At 37.6% G+C, this 27,939-nt stretch overlaps 1 gene segment (V, D, J or C); it reads right to left on the bottom strand.

Annotated features, from left to right (window-relative positions):
- On the bottom strand, window positions 1–27,939 carry LOC113427465 (T-cell receptor alpha chain constant-like). The segment is given in 5 exon segments: window positions 1–265; window positions 2,984–3,091; window positions 4,961–5,011; window positions 8,105–8,380; window positions 27,843–27,939. Coding segments are annotated over 4 exon segments (441 nt in total).

Below are 27,939 nucleotides of genomic sequence, written 5' to 3'. Positions count from 1 at the left end.
TTTAAATATGCATCTTTATTACACTGTAAATGCTTTAACACATAATATTCAGAAGACGGTATAGTACATTAGAACAATGCAAGAATTTGCATTGATAAGCTGTCCAGGTGTTTTTAAAAGCTATTCCACAGAAGATTTAAAAAGTGAAGCTGTTTTGTTTAAAAATCTGAGAAGGCAATCAGGAAAGCTGGTAGCATGTTTTCTGTCCAGTCAAATATTGAAGTCCTAAATGACAACATTCCAGTTCTCCATTTTTCTGACATTCCTATTCAAAAAGAGGAAGAGATATTTCTGGTTATCTGAGAGAATTAGGATGATACCCCTTGTCCCAACAACAGATCATTTTCAACCATTTGCAAAGGTAAAAGGTTTCCCTGCCAGTTGTGTCCGACTCTAGAGCATAGTGCTCATCTCCATTTCTTGGGTGAGGGAGCCAACATTGTCCAAAGACAATTTCTGTGGTCATGTGTCTAGCATGGTTACATGCCAAAGGCACATGGAATATGTCCTATTAAATTTAGACTTTGTTTATATTAACATGAAATTACATTTAATTTAAGGGTTCCACTAGAGGGTTCCTTGTGAGGGTCATTCAATCATTCAAATGTGATGAATTTTAACTTCCATTAAAAACATTATATATCCAAACCAGATTGTGTTGTTCCTCTGTGTCGTATAATATATGTGGGTATTTACACAATTTTGTATTTATTTATTTAGTCATTTATTTATTTAGTTATGTAGTGTATATTGGACGCGGTGACCCTTTGAGAGCTGTATGCAATGGAATTTCATTTTAATGTATGACAATTAGTGTACATTCAAAGTGACAATAAAATTATTCTAAGTCTAACCAGCCATAAAGTCCACATTGAGGGAAGCTGTATAGCAATTTGTGGCTGTATAGCAATCAGAATCAATGGGAGCCCAAATTGGTTGAATTATTTTTAAACCCAGGCTCTTACTGATTAAGAAGTTGCTAGAAATGGGCCTCTCCTCTCACATCTGCTGTTGGATAAAGGACTTTCTTACTAACAGACCCCAAACTGTTAGGATTGGCAGCTATTTTTCCTCCACTCTTGCTCTCAGCATTGGCTCTCCACAGGGTTGTGTGCTGAGCCCCCTTTTGTATTCACTCTACATCTACGACTGCACTCCCTCTAACTCTATAATAAAATTTGCAGATGACACCACGTTGGTGGGACTCATATCAGGAGAAGACGAGACGGCCAATAGGTCAGAGGTTCTCAGACTGGTCTTGTGGTTCAAGAGTCAGAACCTCGCCCTGAACATCAAAAAGACCAAAGACATTATAGACTTCAGAAGATGCAAAGCAGAGCCTCTCCCACTATATATCAATGGAGACTGTGTGGAAAGAGTACACAGTTTTAAATTTCTAGGAACTCATATTTCTGACAACCTTACTTGGTCAGTCCACACTATGGCCACTGCAAAGAATTCCCAACAGCCCCTGCACTTTCTGGTCTGGGTGAGAAGTTGCTGGTTACTTTTTACCATTCTACCATTGAGAGCATTTTGGCATACTGTGTAACGGTGTGGTATGCTGGATGCTCTGTAGTGGATAAGAAGATGCTCCAGAGAGTTATAAACACAGCACAAAAAAATCATCAGTTGCTCTCTTTCTTCTTTGGAAGAGATTGTGAAGACCAGACTCCTCTCTAGAGCACTAAAAATCTCCACAGACCATTCTCATCCTGGACATTCATATTTCGAACTGTTACCATCAGGGAGGCATTATAGGTGTCTTAAAATGAGGACTAATAGACTGAGAAACAGTTTCTTTTCCAAGGCAATAATTGTCTTGAATCAAACAATGCACATGTGATTTAGCCCTATGTATATAATGGCATTTTTAAACTATCTAACTTACTATATGTTTTAGATAGGTTTTAGACTAGGTTTTTAATTATTATTTTAATTATTTTATTTTTTAAATACTCTGTAGTGTGATTGTGATGTGGTGTTTGGGACACTGTGCTGGAGTAGCTTTCAAATTTCATTGTATTTGTAGAATGCAATGACAATAAAGGTATTCTATTCTATTCTATTCTATTCTATTCTATTCTATTCTATTCTATTCTATTCTATTCTATTCTATTCTATTCTATTCTATTCTATTCTATTCTATTCTATTCTATAAACACAACATATGCACATTCACATGCCTATAGTCTAGAAATGATTCAATCCAAGCTTCTAGGCTTCAGTTGCCCAAAGGGAAACCCTGGACATTAAGTGTGCTCCTCTTGCTTACCTCAACTTTTTTTTAATAAAGTTTTTATTTTTTATAACAAACATATAACAAACATACAAATGAAACATAAAAACATAAAACTATATTTCAATTATATACATACAGTATGTCAGTTGGTTACAATCCTTTGTGCTATCCTTTTTTTTACCATTACTCACAAGTTGTATAAATTCTCACCTTATCAATCTAACATTTGCTTATGTAATATCAATTATTAATCATTCATTTGACTAAACTATTTTTCCATCATTCTATACGAGATATTCTAAATTTCATTATAATTTAATCTTATACATTCATCCAATGGTTATATATTTTATATTGTATTCTATATCAATCTATCAACTTTTTATTGTAAAACTTCCTAATCTATTTCTTTACCCTGTCTTTTTATCTAACCATTGATAAAATAAATCCCATATCATATAAAATTGTTTGTCTTCTTGTTCTCTGATTTCAAATGTCAATTTACTCATTTCAGCACAGTCCATGATTTCTTCATAATTTCCTCCTGCATAGGTATTTTTTTTCATTTTTCCAATTCTTAGCAAATACAATTCTAGCCACTGTTAAAACATTTATAATCAAATATTTCAATTCTTTACTGTATATTTCCGGTATAATTCCCAATAAGAATATCTCAGGTTTAAAGTCTATGTGTTGTTTTATCATTTTTTCCAACCGTGTGGATTATAGTCCACTGCTTACCTCATCTTGACCATGCCCAGTAGGTAAGTATCAAGTTGAGAGCAATGCTCTTGAAAAATATCAATCTCAGTCCCATCACAGTGAGAGAAAGAAGATTCAACCTTTCGTCTGAAGAAAAAGAAGAAGAAAAAAGAAGATAAATATCAAGATGTTCCATTTGTCTGTTGAGATTGGTTGCTTATGATGCTTGGTAGACCAAGGGTGGGGACATATGGCCCTTTTACAATATGTGAACTTCAACTCCCAGAATTGCTGAGCCAACCATGTTGAAGTTGAAGTTCACAAATCTTTAAAGGGCCATAGTTCCCCATCTTTGGCTGGACCAACCAATATTTGATTGTGCCTTTTAAGAGTTCAGGGCTGAGTTGATGCTTCATGCTGAATCAAAAGTTAAAGATAGCTCTCGAATTACGACCACAATTGAGCCCAATGTTTATGCTGCTAAGTGAAACATGAGTTTGTCCCACTCAATGACCTTCCCTGCCACAGTTATTAAGTGAATCACCATAGTTGTTAAATTAGTCAAACTGGGGCACTGCAACTGTCATAAATATGAGTCAGTTGCCAAGCATCTGGATTTTGATCATGTGACTATAGGGATGCTACAACAGTCGCAAGTATGAAAACTGGTCATAAGATATTGTTTTCAGTGCTGTAATTTTGAACAGGTCACTAAATGAACTTTTATAAGTTGAAAACTACCTGTAATTTGTATGATATGGACTTAACATAATATATAAAGTCTGTTGCTGATTTTCATCAAGAAAAAGTGGCTTGATTTAATGGAGGAACAATATTGTTCTTTGTATATCTGTATTTATCTGTATTTAAATCATGGTTGCCCAACCTTTCGGCTTCCCTGGACTGCATAAAGTGAAGAGGAATTGTCTTGGGCTGCATATAAAATATATAATCCAGGTAATGAATACCAACTTTTATTTTTTTAGATTTTTTTTAAAAAATAATATCTTGTTGGAGTCACATTACTATCTGTTCAGGACTGTATGCAGCCCATGGGCCATGAGTTGGACACCTCTGATCTAAATAGTTAAGATTACGAATCCAGCTATTGTAAACCATATTTTGTGGCTTAATGTCATAAGTGAAACAGACCCACAAAGAAACGATAATTCAAGTCCCAAGTATGAATGTTAAGTCTGAAAAACGGTCATATATCACTTTTTTCACTGCTGATGTAACTTTGAACAGTCATTAAATGAACTGTCGAATGTCAAAAACCACCTGTACTTGCATGTTCAAAGAAATGATTCTACAGTGAAGGAGTGTGAGTTAAAATGAAATCACAATGTCAGTCACAATTGGGTTGGGTATTGGACTAAATGACCTACAATGTCCCTTCCACTCTGTTAATCTGTAAACATCTGTAACCAATTCAAACTTTGCTCTTTTGTGTGTGTGTTGGGCCTGCCACACATAGTAAATACGCGGTGAGTCTTAGAACTAGCATTCATAGTTGCCATCTTGACTTTTTTTGAGATTCCACCAAGCCCCAATGAAGACACCTTTGCAGGACTTTACACAACATTTTGCTTTTATTTCAACTTCTCACTGGTGTATCTTGTTCATATAGCTATATTGGTATAGGGTCTCCTGCTTGAGCAGGGAGTTGGACTGGATGAACTCCAAGGTCCCTTCTGTTAGCATATTAAACTTAGCAGCTGGAACAGTGAAGTGTACAATGGGCCACAATCCATAGTTGTCATTGATTGGTTGTTGTGGAGTAAAGGGGGAGTTTCCCTTTTTCTTCTGTGTGCTCTCTACGCTACGCTGTTCGTGATTTACCTCACAATGTTCCTAGTCCTCCTATCTTGACCGCTGTAAATTTTAATGCAAAATATATTCATTTATATAAAAGTACCAGATCTCGTCACTGTCTCTGACTTTGTGTGTACAGCTGCAATTCACACCTTCCAACACTGTTATTTTGACATGAGCTTTTACCCACAGTGAACATACCTGTTTCGAAAACTGGAGTGTCGGACTGAGTTTCTGAACACGTAGCATCCTCTATAGTAACAACAACAATGATCATTAATGATTATGATTATAATAAAAAGAGCAAGAAAGATTTCTGGAATGTTTTTGTCAGATGTCACCTTGATGATTGATGCTACGCTATGCTACTTGGCTGCAAGAAGCTATTTCGGTGCCAATCTGCCATAAACTTAGGGGCCTGTTAGGCCAAGGGATGATGTTGTGGCCCACCAGTGGCAGCAGAGCTGGTGGCAGACTTAGACAGTGAGGAGGTTGGGAAGGAACATGGGCCAGTCCTGGAGTCTGGGGAAGGTTCCAACAAGTGCTCTGCATCGGAGGCAGAGATGGGGCCAGGGCTGTCAGACAGTTATCAGTTGCCTTCAGAGTCAGAGATCAGTGGGACAGAAGAACAGCTGGAGCCTGTTCCCGGTATGCACATGCGCAGAGCTGCCAGGAGAAGGGAACAGTTAAGGAACAAGCATTGACTCGGGAGTGAAGGCTCAGGTGGACAGTGAATGACCCCTCCCATAGGGAATAAAGACGAGCAAAAGGGGAGTGGTGTTTGCAGGAGACAATTCAATTCATTGGGTGAAGATCTGTTCCTTACTTCATGCCAAGTAATTGCTGCTACAGCATGGCGCTTGGAAGATATCGGCCTGGCAACTCTCCAAGCCTGATAAAGGTCTGTAGTTGTAAAATCTCATGAAAGACTGTTTGCCGGGACTTTGCTGGAGAGGAATTCACTTTAACCTAAATAAAAAGAGTTTTATCAGGACGAGGAGTCTGCTTGATCTTGAGAAGTCTAGGTCAGAACAGATGAAATTTTATCATTCCACTCTGAGCACCTTCTCAAAGTCAACAGCTTGGGAATGGAGAGCACCTACATTCCCCAGAAAACCTTTCTGAAAAAATATTTATTTTGAATTTTTTGGACTTGGAGGGATCAGTTATGGGAGGTGCCTTTGGAAAGGGAAAAGTTACCCTGGGATTTTGGTGCATGGACATTCAGTTCTGGCTTTGCATTACTATATATCCCTTAACTTCTAATAAACTATTTCTTTCTCATCCTCAGTGGTGTTAAGGATCAGTTTTTTTAAAAGCTCACACTGAGGTAGGGCTGACAACTTTCCACATTTAGTGGCTTGCTCTCTTCTTTCTCCAACACACAAAAAAATAAAACAGATGTCCTACAGCCGTGCTACAAGCAGGGGCAACCATTATATTTATGTGCCTTGAATTACAATGTCCACCTGAGATCCTTATCCCTCTACTATTAAATACAACTAAATAGTAGTAGTACTAAGTACTAGTTGAAGGAAAAGGACCTCCTGAGGCCTGAGGCAAGCTAGGAAAAAATGAACATTTTAGTGGTGGCACCTCATTTCTAGAATATTTATTTATTTTATTTATTTGTCAATTGCTTACAAGATAATAGGTGTAAGTAAAAACATAGTTATGAATACATGGATACATATAAGAAAAATAAAAAAATATATAAAAGAAACAATAGGACAGGGACAGTAGGCATGTTGGTGCGCTTAGGCACGCCCCCTACAGACCTCTTAGGAAAGGGGTGAGGTCCATAGTAGACAGACTAAGGTTAAAGTTTTTGGGGTTTGGGGAAAAAAAGTCAGGTAGAGTATTCCAGACATTGACCGCTCTGTTGCTGAAGTCGTATTTCCTGCAATCAAGTTTGGTGCAGTTAACCTTGAGTTTGTATCTATTGTGTGCTGTTGTGTTGTTATGGTTAAAGATGAAGTATTCATTGACAGATAGGACATTGCAATGTATGATTTTATATACTATACTTAGATTGGACTGAAGGCGGCATAGTTCTAGGTTTCTAGGTCTAGAATTTCGTGTCTGGTGGCATCAGGTATTCTGCAACGACTAGAGGAGTTGATATCTCCTCTACTCTTCAGCAGAAGCTCACCTGATGTCTTCATAATGGTCTTCTGAAAACTAGGTGAATATTTATCATTTCCCAAGCACTTCCAAAACCATTTGAAAGTTTACTTATTGATTATTATTTGTTATTAAATGTATTTGTCATCCATTTTAATGTTCGAAACCACTCTGAACATTATTGAATATTATTTCACTGCATTTATCTTTGCTATTCACAGCTATCTTTTTAAAACTAAACTTCAATTCTCCTTTTAACTAAAGAGAATAAATGATATTATTTTAGAAAATATGCGTGTCTTTAAAAATATCACATGGTGCATGGTTAAAAACTTGTTATACCACTCAGGGAAGTAAGGATTTAGGAAAGTTTAAACAATATAAGAAATACACATCTCAATAAACTTTGAGAAACCTTATTTGTTCCCACCCCTTTCTGCAAAACAGTTGCAGATTCTCACATCAAACTGTAGACCACATCCTGACCAGAGATAGGCTGAGGGCATGTACTGGTCTGGTATCTATTTTATTTTATTTTTAGTATAAATGATGCTGTATTTCAATGGTTAGATAGCCTAGAGCAATGATGGCTAACTTTTTCGGCACCAAGTGTCCCAAGCACGTATGTGCGTGCAAACCCCCCAAATGCAATGTGTGCATGCCCCTGTGCATTTGCCCTGTACATGTGTGCACATTCCCTGTGTGTGTGCCTCCCCATGCGCGTGCCCCTGCATGTGCCCCACCCCCCTGCGCATGCACACAGAGACCCGAAGACCAGCTGGCCATTGGGAGGCATGCGTGCATGCATGGTAGAGCTGAGCTGGGGTGACGGCTCGCGTGCCCAAAGACAGGGTTCTGCCTGCCACCTCTGGCATGTGTGCCATAGGTTCATCATCACGGGCCTAGATATTGCTATTTCAGCATAGATCTTTTCGACATTTATATTTTATTGTATTTTACTAATCTAACTCAAGTGTTAATATATAATATTGCTAGTCCATGGATGGTATGCCATACACTAAATGTATCTGCAAAACTGTCTTCTGGTCTAAGTGAGCCTCATATTTTCTGCAGGATGTCCAACAGATATTCAACCAGCCCTCAGGAACCATAAGAAAAGCAGCTATTATTGGTCTCTTTCTTCCTCCAAGTGGACTGGAGGGAGAAAGCTTTATTTTAGATATGGGTTCAACAGGAATTCCAATATTTACATCAATTTACCTTCTTTTTCAGCTTTGTAGGTTTGGCCTTTGTAAATAGCAGAGCATTGAAACTGATCCTTATTTTTGCTCCAAAGGACGACCCCAAGGCTGGCCGATTCTTTATCGCCATCTTTCACAACCACAACAGAGCCATTGGCTGCTACAGGATCCAAACTATCATTAAACTTCATGTTGATGGGAACAGGTGAATAGTCAGTAATGAGGCAAGCGGCTAGGTCGCCTGATTCTTTTTTGGATTCCAGCTGGTAGACAGAAGGTTCTGAAACACCAAGATCTACAATAAAAAAACAACATACATTGCTCAGCTCTGAGATCTGAAAAGCTTGGGAAACACATACAGACTTAGAACTGTTCATTTAGCAACCATTCGGAGTGACAATAGCACTGAAAAAAGACCTGAGCAGTGTGTGAAGTATCTGGCCCACGGGCCGCAAGTTTGACAGCCTTCGATTAAGTATTTGGTGGACTTCTGGACAAGATCCAAGAATGAACCCCAAAATTTCAGGTGGCCATGTGTGTTCTTAAGAACTCAGTTTAATCTAGCACATATCTACTGACCTCCTCTTAAAGTACTAATCAGGCTGGCTAAGCTTTTGAACCTGGACAAAACTGAGAAGATGCTGAAACCTCAAAACTGGTACTTAAGAGGACCGATGTTTCATCTTATTTAAAGGGAAGATAGATTAAAAGATTTTGGCAAGTCTAGTAACAAGCAGATAGGTAGGTAGATAGGTCTGGATCTAAAGAACCAGCAGGTAAATTCCAGATGTTTGAAGGTTGATAGGGACTTGTTCTCTTTGAAATTCAGCCTGCCCAAGTAGCCTTGTCAATATTCTCTGGAATTTAAGAAGTTTCCTAACTAATTTAGCAGGGATTTATCTCTCAGACATGTTTATACCTGAAATCCTAAAAAAAAGTTTTCATTTTGCCTTCTTGAATTTTTCAATTATTCCTGCCTCTTGAGGCATTAACTGTTATGAAACTCAGTAGTATAAATTCTGTCTTTTATCCCGCTTCTTTCTTTTGGTTGTTTCCTTTTTTATTCGTATCCATTTCATGTATTCATAACCATGCTTATACCTGTTATGTAATACTTGCTAGCCAAATAGATAGATAGATAGATAGATAGATAGATAGATAGATAGATAGATAGATAGATAGATAGATAGATAGATAGATAGATGAATAAATCAATCAATCAATCAATCAATCAATCAATCTGTTGAAATTCTGGCTCTTTTGTCATTTTTTTCATTCTCATGGCCACAAGGGAGCCTCAGGAAAATGTATTTTTATTTGTTTATATTTCTTATTTCTTGATCACTCATTTCCCTGAGAGAATGGCTTGAGCAGTGTACAATACAATTTATGAAAATAACATTGAAATCAGAATTAAAGTAAGATTAAAAGTTTTAAAATTATAAAAATAGCATTATAACCTTTCAAAAGGTGAACAATTGCAAGATAGGGAGGGTTAGTAAGTTATTAATACAGGCAGGGGGGAGAAGTTGTCATAGGGCTGGCCAGCCTGATAGTTGTGTGGGACCTGTGTCCCCCCATGCCATTCAGTTTTTACCTCTTGTATTGAATATCCATGCACACATTCACAGTTCAAATACAAACACAAGCACAAAACCTTAATATCATATACTTTTACTTGTGTACTTTTTTTCTTGCAAAACAAGCTAATAACGTCTTCAAGTGCTTGCAAAACTTTCCAAAACTAATTTCAGAGAAAAACTCACAAAGCTTACGCCTCCTTCCCTGTGGGCTTTCATCTGATGCTATCATTTTATGACTAAGAGCTTACAATCTGAGCAATAGTAGCTTGTCTTACTGCATTTCCTGCTGTTGTTTTCATTTAGTGAATTAGCTGAAGACTTTAAAGAAATCTATATTAGGTTTGGACCCAACTCTGCATTCACTCTGCATTCACATCAAACCCAAGGACACCAGGGTTACAGAATATAAAATAACAAGAGTTGGAAAGGACCTTGGAGGTCCTTTAGTCCAAGCCCTTGCTCAAGCAAGAGAACCTATACCATTCTGGACAAATAGCTATCCAATCCCTTCTTAAAAACCTCCAGTGTTGGAACAACCACAGCTTCTGAAAGCAAGTTGTTCTACTGATTAAAAGTTCTCACCAACAGTAAATTTCTCCTTAATTCTAGATTGGACCTCTCTTTATTAATCTTCCATCTGTTACTTCTTGTCTTGACCTCAGGTAATTTGGAGAATAGGTTGACCCACTCCTCTCTGTGACAGCCCCTCAAATATAGCAGTTTTCCAATATTGGAGGAACTGTCACAGAGAGGAGTGGGTCAACCTATTCTTCAAAGACCTGAGGGGAAGACAAGAAGGAAGAAGTTCCAGTAAGAATTATAAAATGTATATGCATTAGACTGTGTAAGTGGATGTGACTTAGCAGTATAACTAAGTGTAAAATGTTCCATTCTTAGGGTTATGCTATATGAATTCTGGACATTTCTGAAAAACTACCAGGAACATCCCTAAAATTACTGAATTGGTGAGATCTTGAGGAAGAACAATATGGCCCCAGGGTTAATTTAGATAAAAACTGAGTTGAGATTAATCCAGCTCCAGGATATCTATCATAATATCATAGAATTCTTCTCTATTCAATTATCTGTCACCACAGGCTTTGTCCATGCTGTCCAAAAATTCTAGAGTTCAGGCCCAACCCCAATGTTTGAAGATTCGAAATCAATTACCACATTATCAGCATGTAAAAGTAACGAAATTATATCCCCCTGCAAATAATACATTTAACCTAGATATATACAATAGGAAAAGTATAGAATGGGCCAAAGTGGAATTTTTGCAAATATACTTGCCAAAGTGTCTGTGAAATTGAGAGAGAGAGAGAGAGAGAGAGAGAGAGAGAGAGAGAGAGAGAGAAGAAAGAAGAAAGAAAGAAAGAAAGAAAGAAAGAAAGAAAGAAAGAAAGAAAGAAAGAAAGAAAGAAAGAAAGAAAGAAAGAAAGAAAGAAAGAAAGAAAGAAAGAAAGAAAGAAAGAAAGAAAGAAAGAAAGAAAGAAAGAAAGAAAATCTTACCAGGAAGAACTATAAGTTTGGTTCCACTGCCTAACTGAAAATTCCAAGTAGATTGCTGAACACTATGAAAAATGTCTTTACAGCATGGCAGCCTATTACACTGCTTCTTATTTGGGGGTGATTATCTTCACCATGGAAAGTCCTTCATGTTCCCAGCAACACTGACAAGGCAAGCCACAAGTATATACGAAATTCAGAGCAAGCCCCCCACTCTCTTCTAGTATGAGAGAGGGATCTTGGAGTCCTAGTGGACAATCACTTAAATATGAGCTACATGTATGCTGCAGCTGCCAAAAAAGCCAACACAGTTCTAGGTTCCATAAACATAAGAACAGAATCCAGATCATGTGAAGTGTTAATACCACTTTATAATGTCTTGGTAAGGCCACACTTGGAATTTGGGTCACCACAATGTAAAAAAGATGCTGAGACTCTAGAAAGAGTACAGAAAAGAGCAACAAAGATGATTAGGGGACTCAGGGACACAACATATAAAGAACACTTGCTGGAACTCGATATGTCTAGTCTGATGAAAAGAAGGACTACTAGGGTGACATGATAGCAGTGTTCTGATATCTCAGGGGCTGCCACAAAGAAGAGGGAATCAACTTATTTTCCAAAGCACCTGAGGACAGGACAAGAAGCAATGGGTGGAAACTAATCCAGGAAAGAAGCAACCTAGAACTAAGGAGAAATTTCCTGACACTTAGAACAATCAGTGGAACAACTTGCCTCCAGAAGTTGTGAATGCTCCAACACTGAAAGTTTTTAAGAAGAGATTGTCTGAAGTGGTGTAGGGTTTCCTGCCTAAGCAGAGGTTAAACTAGAAGACCTCCAAGGTCCCTTCTAAACTCTGTTATTCTATTCTACTGATGATGTTACCATGTTGGGTAATGAAATGTCTGCAAGAAAATCGCCAAGCTCAGAAAACACCAAGAACCCCACAAAAGTCCCAATTGTCTCCTAAAGAAGCACATTCAAAAATATTCATCTTACCAGGGATGACAACAAGTGTGGTCCCACTTCCAAAGTGAGTTTTGTCCGAGTACTGTAGCACTACAAAAAATACCTTTACAAAATGGCCTTCTTTGCTAGCTTCCAAGCACTGTTAACTGATCTGTTTATGAACAGTGTCCTAAATCCTATCTTCATTACAGTACTAAATTACCTCCATCTCCCATAAATATTGCTTCCCCTAAAATTCCACTTATTTTTTATGTTGTAAGTTGCCCAGAGTTGTTGGTACAAGATGGGTGAAAAATAAATTTTATAAATAAACAAATCAATGAACAAGCAAATAAATAAATAAATCCCCTCTTTCTCTTTTAAGAAAGAAGAGACGTAAGAGACTTTTATAATAAAGAAAAAGAAAAAAAGAGTCTGTTCTCTAAAACAAGCTAAACAAAGGCCTTTTTAAGAAGAGGACATGTTTAGCTGCAGAGTAGTCTCTTTTTTCTTTTCTACATTTTCTGTAAATTCCTAAACATTCCCAAGCATTAAATAAATGTTCTTATGTTGATTGTGCACAGCACCTGAATTCAGGGTGGAGGAGAATCACTTCCAGCTTTCAATCTGCTTTTTATATTTTTTTGTTTAAAAAAATATTTCCTTCTCCTATTTCACCCCCTTTTTTTTTTTTTTGCAAATTTTACACTTGAATTAAATGTGTAACCCTTTTAATTCAACTTTAAAATGTGCAAAAAAGGGGTTATCAATCCTGGACTGTGTAACCCAATTCAGAAAATACATAGAATCATAGAATTCTAAAAGTTTTGTTCTCCTCTCCATCCAGAGTGGACTTTACATATTACACTATAATATTCCTCTTATCTGCTTTTTTTTGAAAATGTATTAATGCAATTTAAAGATTTATTCCCCAAAATTACTGGTCTTTGGGGATGGATCTTGAATAAACTGTCCCTGTACCTTCTGATTCTTGATGAATGTATCTTTTTTTTTTTTTTTACACTTAGAGCATTTGCACCAACCACACTTGGCCAATAAAGAATTTATTCTATTCTATTCTATTCTATTCTATTCTATTCTATTCTATTCTATTCTATTCTATTCTATTCTATTCTATTCTATTCTATTCTATTCTGACTGAACTTTCATTTTGTCAGTATCATAGCATTTTTTTTCTGATAAAATGGCAGGGTATGTTATTTTAAATTGCAGAACGCCAAGCTGAGGGTTATTTTATGAGCATAGATATGTTTTAATGGAGCTATTTGGGAATCAAAGTAACCCTAAAGAGAGATTACCAGTTTGTATGCTACAGGGTAAAAAATAATTATTAAAATGTTCTCAAGTAAAAGATAGGGTTAATTAAAGCAGAATTTCCTTAGAGAGTTTCTTAGATTTATTCCTTAAATATGGCTTGTATAAAAATGTCCACTTACCAGGGTGAACTACTAGTTTGGTACCACTTCCAAATTTAAAATTCCATCCACTACTTGTGTAACACTATGACACCTTCCTTTACAAAATGGCAACTTACAGGAAGAGCTCCAAAACATTTTTTGGTCTTCCCTTCAACATATTATATATTTTTACATTAAAAGTTTGCCATTTGTGTTAGAATATTGCTCTTCAAACTTTCAAATATTGCGTCTCTTATTTTATTCAATAAATATGCTTGCTGCAATAATATGTTTAAAGGTCTCTAAGCTATGGCCTTCAATGATCCCCAAAGGATTTGAAGGCATTCTCAGTGCAATTTCAAAAGTCACTAGCATCCTGAACTTTTTAATGTAGAAGAAAGGACTATTATTATGTATGATAGCAGTGTTCCAATATTTAATGCACTGCCACAAAGAAGAGGAGGTCAACCTATTTTCCAAAGCACTTGAAGGCAATATAAGAAGCAATGGATGGTAACTAATCAAGGAGAAAAGCAACCTAGAATTAAGAAGAAATTTCCTAACAACACTCCAATGCAATGGCTTGGCTTCAAAATAGTAGTGGGATTCAAAAAAAATTACTACTGGTTATGTGGGCGTGGCTTGGTGGATATGCCAAGGGGAAGGATGCTGTAAAATCTCCATTCCCACCCCACTCCAGTAACCTGCTTTCCAGCTCTGTACTCCTGTGCAAGGCAACAACAGAAGACCCAGCCGATCATCTGAGACTCAGGAGGCAGACAATAAATGGGGGCGGGGCCAGTCAGAGGTGGCATTTGCTGGTTCTCCAAACTATTCAAAACTTCCACTACCAGTTCTCCAGAACTGGTCAGAATCTGCTGAATACCACCTCTGAACTATAGAGTGATGGGTCAGGACTACAAATATATTCTTTCTCAGAGCTCTGTTTGCCTCTCAGGATCTTTCAAAGCTTTTATGAGGAGACTGTACAGCCATTTATCTGAAATGGTACAGGATCTCCTGGTTGAGCAGGGGGTTGGACTAGAAGATCTCTAAGGTCCCTTCCAGCTATTTACTTCTATATTCTATGAACTATCTGAGGGTGTAAGTGGCATTTGATTAATTCAGTTTCAGTAGAGGGTGGTACTCAGCCAAAGCTCAGCAGGGTTATTTGAATGAAAGACTTCTGGAAAATGCTGCTTTTATAACAAAAATATTTGGAGAAGTAGACCAAGGAGAATAAAAATGATCCTAAGAGAAGAAAACATATGTAAGTGAGGTAAGAGTTAAGAAAGATGACTTTGAAGTCAGACAAGGGCTGGCAGATGGACACACCGATGAGAAGATTAATTGTCCTGCAGCAACAGACATTTAACCCTGCAATCCAGCAGTTAATAAAAAGGGCAATAGAAATAATATATGATAAAATGTAGCTGTCAAAGGATAAAAAGAAAAAAAACTGGACAAATGTTTGGACAGAAGAACCCACAAGTTGTGCAGGAATTTATCATCTACGGAACATTCCAACTTTTCCCAATCCCTATGTAACTTTCAGCTGATGTACCAAACACCACAGTTGCTCTTAAACGTGCTTGGGTGTGAGAGCAATACTTAAGCAATTTAAATTCAATTTAAAGGGTAAAACTAACCAGAATTACAGAATTAGAGAATAATAGATGTGGAAGGGACCTTTGAGGTTTTCTAGTCCAACCCTCAATATAGTCAATGTAGAGAAAAGTAAAGTCCTACCCTTAGGCAAGAAAAACCAAAAGTACACATATAGACTGGGTGAATCCAAGCTCAATCGCAGTAACTGTGAGAGGGATCTTGGAGTCCTAGTGGACAACCAGATAAATATGAGCCAGCAGTGTGCAGCAGCAGCCAAAAAAGCTAATGCAATCCTAAATTGCATTAACAGAGGGATACAATCCAGATCAAGTGAGGTACTAATACCACACTATAAAGCCATAGTAAGGCGACACCTAGAGTACTGCATCCAGTTCTGGTCACCACATTATAAAAAAGATGTCGAGACTCTAGAAAAAGTGCAGAGAAGAGCAACCAGGATGATTAGGGGACTGGAGACTATGGCATATGAAGAACTATTACAGGAACTGGGCTTGGCTAGTCTAGTGAGGAGAAGGACCAGGGGAGACAAGATAGCAGTCTTCCAATATTTGAGGGGCTGCCACAGAGAGGAAGGGGTCAAGCTATTTTCTAAAGCACCTGGAGGCCAGAGAAGGAATAATGGATGGAAACTGAACAAGGAGAGATTTAACCTGGAAATAAGGAGAAACTTTCTGACAGTGAGAACAGTCAACCAATGGAACAGAAGTTGCCTTCGGAAGTTGTGGGAGCATCATCACTTGAAACTTTCAAGAAGAGACTAGACTGACATTTGTCAGAAATGGTGTAGGGTCTCCCGCTTGGGTGGGGGGTTGGACTAGAGTCTCTTCCAACTCTGATTATCTTTATCTAACTCTCCACACAAACAGAAGACCCTGTACCATTGGACACATGACTGTCCAATCTCTTCTTGAAAACTTCCAGTGATGGATTGCCCACAACTTCTGAAGACAAGCCATTCTATGATTAATTGTTCTCTCTTTTGCCTTAGTTCTGGGTTGAATCTCTCTTTGTTAAGTTTCCATCCATTACTAATACATACTGATGTTCTCAAGTAAAATATAGAATTAATGAAACCACAAGCAGTTTCCTTAAGCAGTTTCTGAAATGTATTTCTTCAATGTGGCATGTATAAAAATGTGGACTTACCAGGATAAACTACTAGGTTGGTGCCACTTCCAAATTGAATTTTATTCCATCCACTACTAGTGTAACACTCTGATACCATCCTTTACAAAATGACAACCTTTAGGAAGAGGCTTGTACTTTGTAGGTTTATAGAGGAGAGCCAGTTGTTTAGTGGTTAAAGCACCAGTCTAAAAACAGGGAGACTGTGAGTTTTAGTTCTGATAAAGAGAATATTTGTAGCTCAGGGTCCTTTGGTGCTCTCTGAGCTTGGTTATTTTCTTGCAGACATTCAGTGCATTGAAGATGTTACCTGGTTGGGTAATGAAGCATCAGCAAGAAAACAAACAAACTCAAAGAGCACCAAGGACCCTACAGTTCTAGTTCTGATTTGGGCATGGAAGCTGGTTGATCTTGAGCCAGTCCTTCTCTCTCGGCCCTAGAAAGGAAACAATGACAAACCACTTCTGAAATCTTGCAAGAAAACCAGGGAGTTACCAGGAATAAACACTTTTTCAAACATATATACAAAGAGGTTTACAGAGACTCTCTGGGTGTTGTATGTTTCCATGACATTTCATGAGTGCATATCGTCTCAAAGTTCAACTTGATAATGATCCAAAGGCTAGAAGCAAAGCTGAAAATGCCCAAAATACAACAGAAGAATAGAATAAGAATAGAATAACAGAATTGGAAAGGACCTTGGAAGTTTTCTATTCCAACCCCATGCCTAGGCAGAAAACCCTACACCATTTTAGACAAATGGTTATCCAATCTCTTCTTAAAAACCTTTAGTGTTGGAGAATTCATAAGTTCTGGAGGCAAGTTGTTCCACTGATTAATTGTTCTAGTCGTCAGAAAATTTCTCCTTAGTTCTAAGTTGCTTCTCTCCTTGATCAGTTTCCATCCAATGCTTCTTGTCCTGCCCTCAGCTGCTTTGGAGAATAGCTTGACTCCCTCTTCTTTGTGGCAGCCCAAGATATTGGAACACTGCTATCATGTCTCCCCTAGTCCTTCATTGGACTAGACATGCCCAGTTCCTGCAACTGTTCTTCATATGTTTTAGCCTCCAGTCTCCTAATCATCTTTGTTGCTCTTCTCTTCACTCTTTCTAGAGTCTCAACATCTTTTTTACATCATGGCAACCAAAACTGAATGCAGTATTCCAAATTCCAAAGCATTATAAAGTGGTATTAACACTTCACATGATCTTGTTTATATCCCTCTGTTTATGCAGCCTAAAACTGTGTTGGCTTCTTTGCCAGCTGAAGCACAGAAGTCAATGGCAGTCCCAGGTAGCCACCACGGATCAAATTTGACTTAAGGGATACCATTTTACTCCAGATATAATCAAGCAAATCTACTTATCTGAAGCCAAAAAATATCCTTTAAGAGGCTCCCACACTGATAGAATGAGCATTACAATTTTGGTTGAACCTGACTTAAAAAAAAAAAAAACTCATGGAGAATTGAACCTGGTTAAAAAAATCCTCGACTTACAACAGTTCATCTAGTGTCTTCAAAGATACAATGGCACTGGGAAAAAAAGACTTATGACCATTTTTCAGACTTACAACTGTTGAAGCATCTCCATGGTCATAAGATCAACATTCATTTAGGCTCATAGGGTCATAATAGATCCCATAAGACCTGCTCCACTAATTTTCTCCAGATAATTAGTCATGCCATGAGATTGGCGTCCACTAATATTGCTAGCAAAATAAGAAGGCATGATACTTACATGGTTTCACCATTAAAAAGGTTCCTTTACCAAAGATGACTTTATAGTTAGTGGCACAGTGATCTCTAAGCCTACAAAAACCTTCAGAGCTCATTCATCCTTCATTCCTGATGTTTTAAAAGAATCAATGAAGAATAAGAAGGGTTCAAATGAATCCCATATGATTTCTGAATTCTACAAATCTTTATATAATACCTACTAGGCTACCAGTATCCATATTAAAACTCTTAAGAGGTAATCAGTATATTTTTAGTTTTGGAGTAGTGGTTAAGGCATCAGGCTAGAAATTGGGAGAAGGCTGTGAGTTCTAGTCCTGCTGGGACCAGTCACTTTCTATCTGCTCTAGGAAGGAGACAATGGCAGGTTATTTTTGAAAAACTAAAGGGACTTGTCCAGGCAGTCTCTAAGATTCAGGCACAATTGAGTGAAAGGACAAAAAAAAAAAAAAAAACAGATGTTGACTGAGCACCATGCATAGAAGACAGGTAAAATTATGACTGGAGTCTTATGGGAAACGGTGGCAGATAAATACAGCAATCAAATAAGGTAAGGCTGTTGTATGACCATTGCTGTAATGGCTGATGACCACAGACTGTTGAATCTAGCACTTTTATTCTGGGGTCCATTAAAATGGGAAGCAGGGGGAAGGGTAGGGAAAGAAGAGGGAAGGAAGGAAAGAGGAAGAAAGGAGATGGGTATGAGAAGAAGAAAGGGAAGAAAGAAGGAAGGAGATGGGAATGAGAAGGGAAGGGGAGGGAAGAGAAAAAGAGGGAAGGAAGGATGAAGGAAGGAGATGGGAATAAGAAGAATGAAGAGAAGGGGAGGAAAGGAAGAAGGAAGGAGATGAGAATGAGAAGAGGGAAGGGGAGAGGAAGGAAAAGAGGGTGGGAAGGATGAAGGAAGGAGATGAGAATGAGAAGAATGAAGGGAAGAGAAGGGAAGGAAAAATAAAAAAGAGGGAAGGAAGAAAGAAGGGGAAAACATTAGCTTGTTCTCAAGAACTTGCTGATCCACTGAAAAAACCAATATTTTATAAATTAACATTTTGCCTATTCCCCTCATATCAATGTATTGGCACAGGAAAGAGCAACAGCATATTTGACACAGAATGCTGGTGTGTGTGCAGAAAAAGGGAAAAAAAATCTTACTACATTTGCAAAATAAATAAATAATGGTATTAAGGAGAAAGAGGCTTACTTGGTGTCACAACTAGTCTAGTCCCACTTCCAAATATTTGCTTCCAGGCACTGCCCTCCCCACAGTGTTTTCAGCCTTGTCAAAAACTTCCCAGACACAAGAAAGGCGGTGAATGCAGATGGTATGCAACAGTTGGTTGCATGGACTATCAATTCAGTGGGAAAATTTTAAGGCCTGTAGACATCCCAATCTGATAGCTAATTCTAAAGTAATAAAGTTATCTTGGATGAAAGTGTGAAGTTATTTACCAATGAATTCCAACACACCTTCATCATGTTGGAATGAAAGAATAGATTTGTTGATAAATACAGAGGGTACGATGTCTTCACTTCTATCCCAGCCTTCAAAGGAGAGAGGGGGGGAGGAGGAAAGAAGCAATTAATTAATTAATTAATTAATTAATTAATTAATTTTACCAGGAAGAACTATAAGTTTGGTTCTACTGCCAAACTGAAAATTCCAAGTAGACTTCTGAATACTATGAAAAATGTCTTTACAGCATGGCAGCCTTTTACACCACATCTTATCTGGTAGTGATTATTTTCACCATGGAAAGTCCTTCATGCTCCCAGCAACACTGACAGGGCAAGCCACAAGTATATACAGAGTTCAGAGCAAACCCCCCACTCTCTTCTAGTATTGATAATGTTACCTAGTTAGGTATTGAAATGTCTGCAAAAAACCACCAAGCTCAGAAAACTCCAAAAGACCCAACTGTCCCCTAAAGAAGCACATTCAAAAATGTTCAGCTTACCAGGGAGGACAACAAGTGTGGTCCCACTTCCAAAAGTGAGTTTTGTCCAAGTACTGTAGCACTACAAGCAACACTTTTACAAAATGGCCTTCTTTGCTAATTTCCAAGCACTGTTAAGTGATCTGTTTATGAATGGGGAACCAGTAAGTCCTACATCTAATCTTCTTTACAATACTAAATTACCTCTACCTCCCATAGATATTGCTTCCCCTAAAATTCCAATTATTTTTTATGTTGTAAGCTGCCCAGAGTTGTTGGTATAAGATGGACAACAAATAAATGTTATCAATAGATAAATAAATGAACAAACAAACAATGAAATCAATTCCGTCTTTCTTTTTTAAGAAAGGAGACTTAAAACAGATATATGTAAAAAAGAAAAGAAAAGAAAAAAGATGGTATATGTGTCGAAAAAAAGAAAATCTTACTACATATGCAAAATAAATAAATAATGGTGTTAAGGGGAGAGAGACTTACTTGGTGTCACGACTAGTCTAGTCCCACTTCCAAATATTTGCTTCCAGGTACCACTCTCCCCACAGTGTTTTCAGCCTTATCAAAAACTTCCCAGACACAAGAAAGGGAGTGAATGCAGATGGTATGCAACAGTTGGTTGCATGGGCTATCAATTCAGTGGGAAAACTTTAAGGCCTGTAGATATCCCAATCTGATAGCTAATTCTAAAGTAATAAAGTTGTCTTGGATGAAAAGGATGAAAAGTTATCTACCAATGAATTCCAACAGGCCTTCATCATGTTGGAATAAAAGAATAGATTTGTTGATAAATATATAGGGTAGGATATCCTCACTTCTATTCCAACCTTCAGGGGAGAGACAGAGACAGACAGACAGACAGACAGACACACCCACACCCACACACACACACAGAGGGAGAGACAGAGAGACAGTGAGTTTGCTAGGTTCTTCAACCCAGAGATTGATTTCATTAACAACCAAGTGAGAGAGTCTTATTTAACTCTCATCTTTTGTCCTTGTGATTAACTCATCTGAAGGACCAGATTAGGGGGCATATCATCATTGAGCAAACATCTATCTGGGTGTCCACCCAGAGTCAAAAACACTTTCACAGCTCTCAATGGATTAATGGGAATGAATGATGAAATGAGTTGGATTTAGGTCTTTGGTGCTCCCTGAGCAAGTTCAGAGAGCACCAAAGACTCCTTCATGTCAACCCTGAGCTACAAATGTTCTCCTTTATTAGCTATAGGTCCTGTTAAAACTGATGGAGTCAATGAAGTCCTCATTTATATACCACCTACTTTAATGAGAGGTAAGTTTAGTTCCCTTACTCCAGAGCCAACTCTATTCCTTTGTATGTTTAAGGAGATTCTCAATCATCCAGGTCATGGTTGTCTCAAAGGTGCTTTTTTCAAGAGGCAACTGGACTTTCTGGTTTTTCTTTGAAAACATTTTGCTTCTCATCGAAGAAGCTTCTTCAGCTGGATGGAGGAAAGGAAGACAACTCCTTGCAGACAACTGGTGATTTGCATTTTTAGTGGGTTGTTAGGATCACCTGGGTCACCTGATACCTGTATCATATTTTGAACAGAGAACATTGCTGGTTTGAAAGGGGGTTAAAGAGGCCATCTATGTCAAAATTAACCAGCTCTCTCTCAACAGAGGGGGAGGATATACCATCATCTATCTCCAATCTATAACCTATTTGCATCATTCAGGTGACCCTGATGATACAGATAAATCTCCAGGTGACCTTAATGACCCACTAAAAGGATGCAAATGACCAGCTGTCTAGCAAGGAGAATAAATCCTTCTGTTCCCCACTATCCAGTCAGAGCTAAAGAAGTTTCTTGAATGAGAAGTGAACTGTCTTCAAAGAAAAACCAGGAAGTCCAGTTGCCTCTTGAAAAAAAAGCACCCTTGGGACCATGCCTCTGTACTTGAAATAGAATTTTGAGATGTTTGGTTTTCAAGAAAAATACAAGTCACTTGAGAGCATGCCTTCTGCTTCCTTACTCAGATGAATTTAACCATCACCTTTATGTAAACTAAGTTAACATTAAGTTAACTTTATTGACCAGCACTTAGGCAGCCTGGCTTCATTTAAGAAAAAGCTAAGCAGTTTTGAATCTAATTAGATGGGGATTACCAGCAAATCCTAGATTTTAAACTAATTTGCATAGAAAAATGTATCCCAGAAGAAGTTCAATGGAAAATTATCGTTAAGTCTTCAGAAGTTCAGTTTTACTCAAAGGAGATTTAATTAAGATTTGACAGATTGATGGTGCCACTCTTATAATTGAAAATGCATATGACCTGCAAGCCGAACTTTAGTTATGAAAATTCAAGGGATTTAGTAAAAAAAAAAATGGAACTAAAATAAACAATAAAGAACACAATAGCTACAACAAATAGTCCTAGAATGGACAAAGAAGATATTGAAATGATAAAGAGCTTCTTCTCCCTTTTAGAATCAACCTTCAAAACTAATTAATTTTTTTAATTAATTAATTAATTAATTTTAGGAAAGGATTGTTTTGAACTGACCACAATGGCAAGAATAAAAAGATAAAACTTACTTGGCATTACGACCAGCCTAGTCCCACTTCCAAAGATCACCTTATAGACACAGTACTTTCTGCCTTGACAAAAACTTTCCTTCCTTTTTGCACCAGAATTATGCCTTCCTTTTTAAAAGCTAAGTCTCTAAAATTTAGGAATAGTCATGGATTGTGGATATTGGAAATCTGAATCATTTTGACATCTATACCTGTAAAATATTTTTTTTCTTTTGGACTCTAGTTTTTTCCCTGGAGGTGTTAATCCACTCTGCCCTTTTCATCTCATAATTTCCAGATGTTTTTCAAACATTTCCAGACTTTTCCATACTGTACCCTCCAATTTGTCAATTCACAAAAAGCCTCTACAAATATAATAAATAAATTAAATCACAGTCTCTTTAAAGAGCTAAGGCTCCATGATGCAATTCTATATACATTGATCATACAGTAAGCCCTGTTCCTTGTTTCTGTGTAAACAGAAAATGACCAAGTTAATTTGTTACTGTCTTTTTTTCAAAGAATTTTGAAAATGGAGGAAAAATCCCTTGATTCTAAGTTTATTAGATGGATATTTTTTGCTTACTTTTTAAAATTTTATTTTCAAAATTAGAATACAAAATATAGAGGGAGAAATAAGAAACAAACTAACAGATAGGCATTCTTAATTTCTTACTATTTTCCATTTGTTTAGCTTTCTTCCTTCCCTCTTTCCTTCCTTTCTTTCTGTCTTTCCTCCCTTCTTCCTTCCATCCTTCCTTCCTTCTTTCCTTTCCTCCCTTATTTTCCTTTTCTTTCTCTCTCCTCTCTCTCTACCCTTTCTTTCTTTTTTCCTTCCTTATTTTCTTTTCCTTTCTCTCTCCTCTCTCACTTTCTTTCCTTATTTTCTTTCTCTCTCTCCCCCCTCTTTCTTGCTTTCTCTTTTTCTTTTTCTTTCTCTTTCCCATTCATTCCTTCCTTCCTTCCAATTGATAGAGAGCTTCTGACCTTTACGATCAACCCTCAATAGTAAAGGAACCAAAATAAATAAAGATAATTATAGTGGAAGAAAATCATAAACAGGTACATTAATAATAGCAAAATAAAACATTGATTTAAAAAAAAATTGAAAGGGGAAAAAAGCTACTTTTATAGAAACAGAACAAACTTACATGGTTGGACAATTAATTTTGTCCCTGAACCAAATATCATCTGAGGTTCACACAATGATTTCTTCCTTACCATAAACATATGCAAGGCTACAGCTATGGCTGTAGGTAGATGAGACATGTACGCTCTAAGTGCACATTTTAAAGAAGGTTGGTCCTTATGTCTAGTTTGATGAAAAGGAGGAATAGGAGTGACATGATAGCAGTGTTTCAATATCTCAGGGGCTGCCACAAAGAGGAGGGAATCAAGCCTTAGTAAGACCATGCCTAGAATACTACATCCAGTTTTGGCCACCACATTGTAAAAAAGATGTTGAGACTCTAGAAAAAGTGCAGAGAAGAGCAACCAGGATGATTAGGGGACTGGAGACTAAAATATATGAAGAACAGTTACAGGAACTGGGCATGACTAGTCTAGTAAAGAGAAAGACCAGGGGAGACATGATAGCAGTCTTCCAATATTTGAAAGGATGGCTCAGAGAGGAGGGGGTCAAGCTATTTTCCAAGGCACCCAAAGGCCAGACAAAGAATAATGGATGGAAACTATTCAAGAAGATATTCAACCTAAAAATAAGAAAAAAAATCTGACAATGAGAACAATCAACCAATGGAACAGCTTGCATTTGGAAGTTATCACTTGAGACTTTCAAGAAGAGATTGGACTGCCATTTGTCAGAAATGGTGTAAGGTCTTCTGTTTGGGTGGGGGAATTGGACTAGATGACTTACAAGTTTCCCTTCCAATTCTGTTAATCTGTAAATGATATTCTCCAAAGCACCTGAGGGCAGGACAAGAAGCAATGGGTGGAAATTAATCAAGGAAAGAAGCAACCTAGAACTAAGGAGAATTTTCCTGACAATTAGAACACTTAATTCGTGGAACAACTTGCCTCCAGAAGTTGTAAATGTTCTAACACTGGAAGTTTTAAAAAAGAGATTGGATAACCATTTGTCTGAAGTGGTGAAGGGTTTCCTGCCTAAGCAGAAGATTGGACTAGAAGACCTCCAAGGTCCCTTCCAACTCTGTTATTCTAATATTAAAGTAGAGAGGACAACATATTTACAATGCTGTTTCCAAATTTGACAATATCTAATCTACTGACCAATGGATTAGATTCTCTTCTTTGATTATTAACGCACATTGGCTTGACTACACAGGAAGAATCAACTGACTAAATATCCAGAGACTAAGATACACTATCACCAAGATCAGAAGGACAATGTTATGTGGATGAGGGAACACTGGGTTGACATATCAATTAGAAAAAGAGTGTCTCATCAATAGAACAGAATATTTGTAGCTCAGAGTTGAACTAAGTTCTTGGTGCTCAGTAAATTGGTGACATTACCTAATTTGGTAATGAAATGTCTGCAAGGAAACCACCAAGCTCAGAGAACACCAAAAACCTCACATAGTGTTTCATTGTTGATCATCTTCAAAGATCTCTAGAACTTCATGTCCCAGCTCATTTTTCTCTCTCTTTGTGTTTCACCAGTGAAACCAAATTATAAAGTTTAATTTATTGTAGATTGTGATATCATTATTTCATAATTCATGAATGGTTCACTTTCTTTTATGTCTGGAAGCAGAATAATAAAGTTAGAAGGGGTCTTGAGTTCCTCTAGCCCAACCCTATGCTCAGGCAGGAAACCGTATACCATTTCAGACAAATGGTTGTCCAGTCTCTTAAAAACCTCCATGCGGCACTCTGAACTTCTAAAGACAAGTCATTCCACGTTCCAATTTATTGTTCCACTGTGAGAAAAGTTTTCCTTAGTTCTAGGTTGAATCTCTCCTTGGTTAGTTTCTACCCCTTGCTTCTTGTCCTTCCTTCAAGTGTTTTCAAGAATAGGTTGACCCCATCTTCTTTGTAGCAGCTACTTAGATATTGGAACATTGCTATTATATCACCACAGTTCTTTTTTTTCATTAGAAGGACCACTTCTAATTCCACAATGGGAGAATAATTATAAATTTATATTAAAAAGTTGTACCATTTTCCCACCTCAAGAACTTATAAAGCTATAATATAATTTATCTATGGGGAATCTAGCATATTAGGGAACAGAACAATTTCTTGATTATTTGCCAAGTTACATATAATTCAAGGTAGCGGTGGTATTCAGCAGGTTCTGACCAGTTCTGGAGAACTGGTAGCAAAAATTTTGAGTAGTTCAGAATGCCACCTCTGACTGGCCCTGCACATCTATTCTCTGCCTCTCAAGTCCCAGTTGACCTGCACAGGAGAATGGAGCTGGAAAGCAGGTTAGTGGGGTGGGGAGAGAATGGAGATTTTACAGTATCCTTCCCCTGCAATGACCACCAAGCCATGCCCACCAAGCCACACCCACAGAACCAGTAGTAAAAATATTTAAATCCCATTACCAATGCAAGGGTTGTGTCAACCCACACATGGATGAACTATTTTAGTTGCTTAATACTATTGACATAGAGCTGCCAATCTTTAAAGTCAAAGTCGTTTTTCCTCAACTGAAAATGGTGAGACCAGAATTGAATCTGGATTTTTTTTTGGTCAAAGAAACAAACTAACAGATACGCATTCTTAATTTCTTACTATTTTTCATTTGTTCAGCCCAAAATAAGATTTTCTCTCCTTTCTCTCTCTCTCTTCCTTCTTTCCTTCCTTCCTTCCTTCCTTCCTTCCTTCCTTCCTTCCTTCCTTCCTTCCTTCCTTCCTTCCTTCCTTCCTTCCTTCCTTCCTTTCCTCCCTCCCTCCCTCCTTCCTGCCTTTTTGTCTTCCTGCCTTCCTTCCTTTCTCTCTAGGCAGTAGTTTGGATAACTGGTAGTGGAAATTTTGAGTAGTTCGGAATACCACCTCTGACTGGCCCTGCGCCCATCTATTCTCTGCTTCCCAAGTCCCAGTTGCCCTGCACAGGAGAATGGAGCTGGAAAGCAGATTAGTGAGGTGGGGAGAGAATGGAGATTTTACAGTATCCTCTGCTGCAATGTCCACCAAGCCACACCCACCAAGCCACACCCACAGAACCGGTAGTAAAAATATTTGAACCCCACTACTGATTCAAGGTTTGTGTAAACATGGATGAACCATTTTAGTTGCTTAATACTGTTGACATAGTGCTGCCAATCTTTAAAGTCAAAGTCGTTTTTCCTCAACTGAAAATGGGGAGACCAGAATTGAATCTGGATTTTTTTTGTCAAAGTGTGCTCCTCCACATGTCACTGCATTTCATAATTTGATGGGATGGGATGAACAAAGAAAAGACCCTCTTGAACTCACTATAAAGCATAAATAAAAGGATGAAACTTACCTGGCCTTACAACCAGCCTAGTCCCACTTCCAAAGATCACCTTACCGTATCCACTATTAGACACAGTGCTTCCTGCCTTAACAAAAACATATTCTTCTCCCAAATATGCTTTTCCAAAAGGCAACTAGACTTTCTAGGGGTCTTTTTCCTCTTGAAAACAATTTGGTTTTCAATCAAGAAAAAGCTTCTTATCCTGCCTTCAAGTTTTGGGATGCTTTTTGGATGAGAAGTGAAACGTTTTCAAGGAAAAATATTCAAGGAAGCTCCATTTCCTTTTGAAAAGCACTGTTCAGACAACCATGACCTGGATGATTGAAAATCTCCATAGAAAATATGTCCTCTTATTTGTATCAGCAATTATAACTTCCTTTTGAAAAGCTAAATCTCTAGGAAAAAAATGTTGAGCACTATTTCTTGAAATTGTCTCCCAAAAGGAATTGGGGAGGAGAGGGGAAATTAAAATATGGCAACAACTGGATAGAAATATCAAGATTCCCAAACCTTATCATGATACTGTATTCTTCTGCTGATAACAGAAATTAAACAATGTTATAGATGGATTCAACCCTTGAAAGAAGGTGTGTAATACTTTCACAAGTTCATTTTCATATCAGTTATTTAATGGCATTCACTCTCAATTTTGCAAAATCAATGTGTACTCTTTATGCACATTTAAGCTTAGTGCAATTGTCACCTGTTAGTATCTTGACTGCTCCTTAGTACATTTTTCCAGTGTATTCATGACATTTTTTCTGTTGTTATGTCAAATGCATATACTTATCTGAATACTTGGACATATGCACACAAAATAGGAAAATTAATGTTAGGAATGGATTGTTTTGAGCTGACCACAATGACTAAAATAAAGAGATAAAACTTACTTGGCATTACAACCAGCCTAGTCCCACTTCCAAAGATTATCTTGTTGCCCAAGCCAGACACAGTGCTTTCTGCCTTGACAAAAATACCCCTTGCATT

The sequence above is a fragment of the Notechis scutatus genome, chromosome Z (genome assembly GCF_049901735.1).
Source record: "Notechis scutatus isolate UNSWTSFEM ecotype Mainland chromosome Z, rNotScu1.2, whole genome shotgun sequence".
Classification (NCBI taxonomy): domain Eukaryota; kingdom Metazoa; phylum Chordata; class Lepidosauria; order Squamata; family Elapidae; genus Notechis; species Notechis scutatus.
The sequence above is the reverse complement of the archived record's forward strand: the minus strand, read 5'-3'. Positions and strand labels throughout refer to the sequence as shown.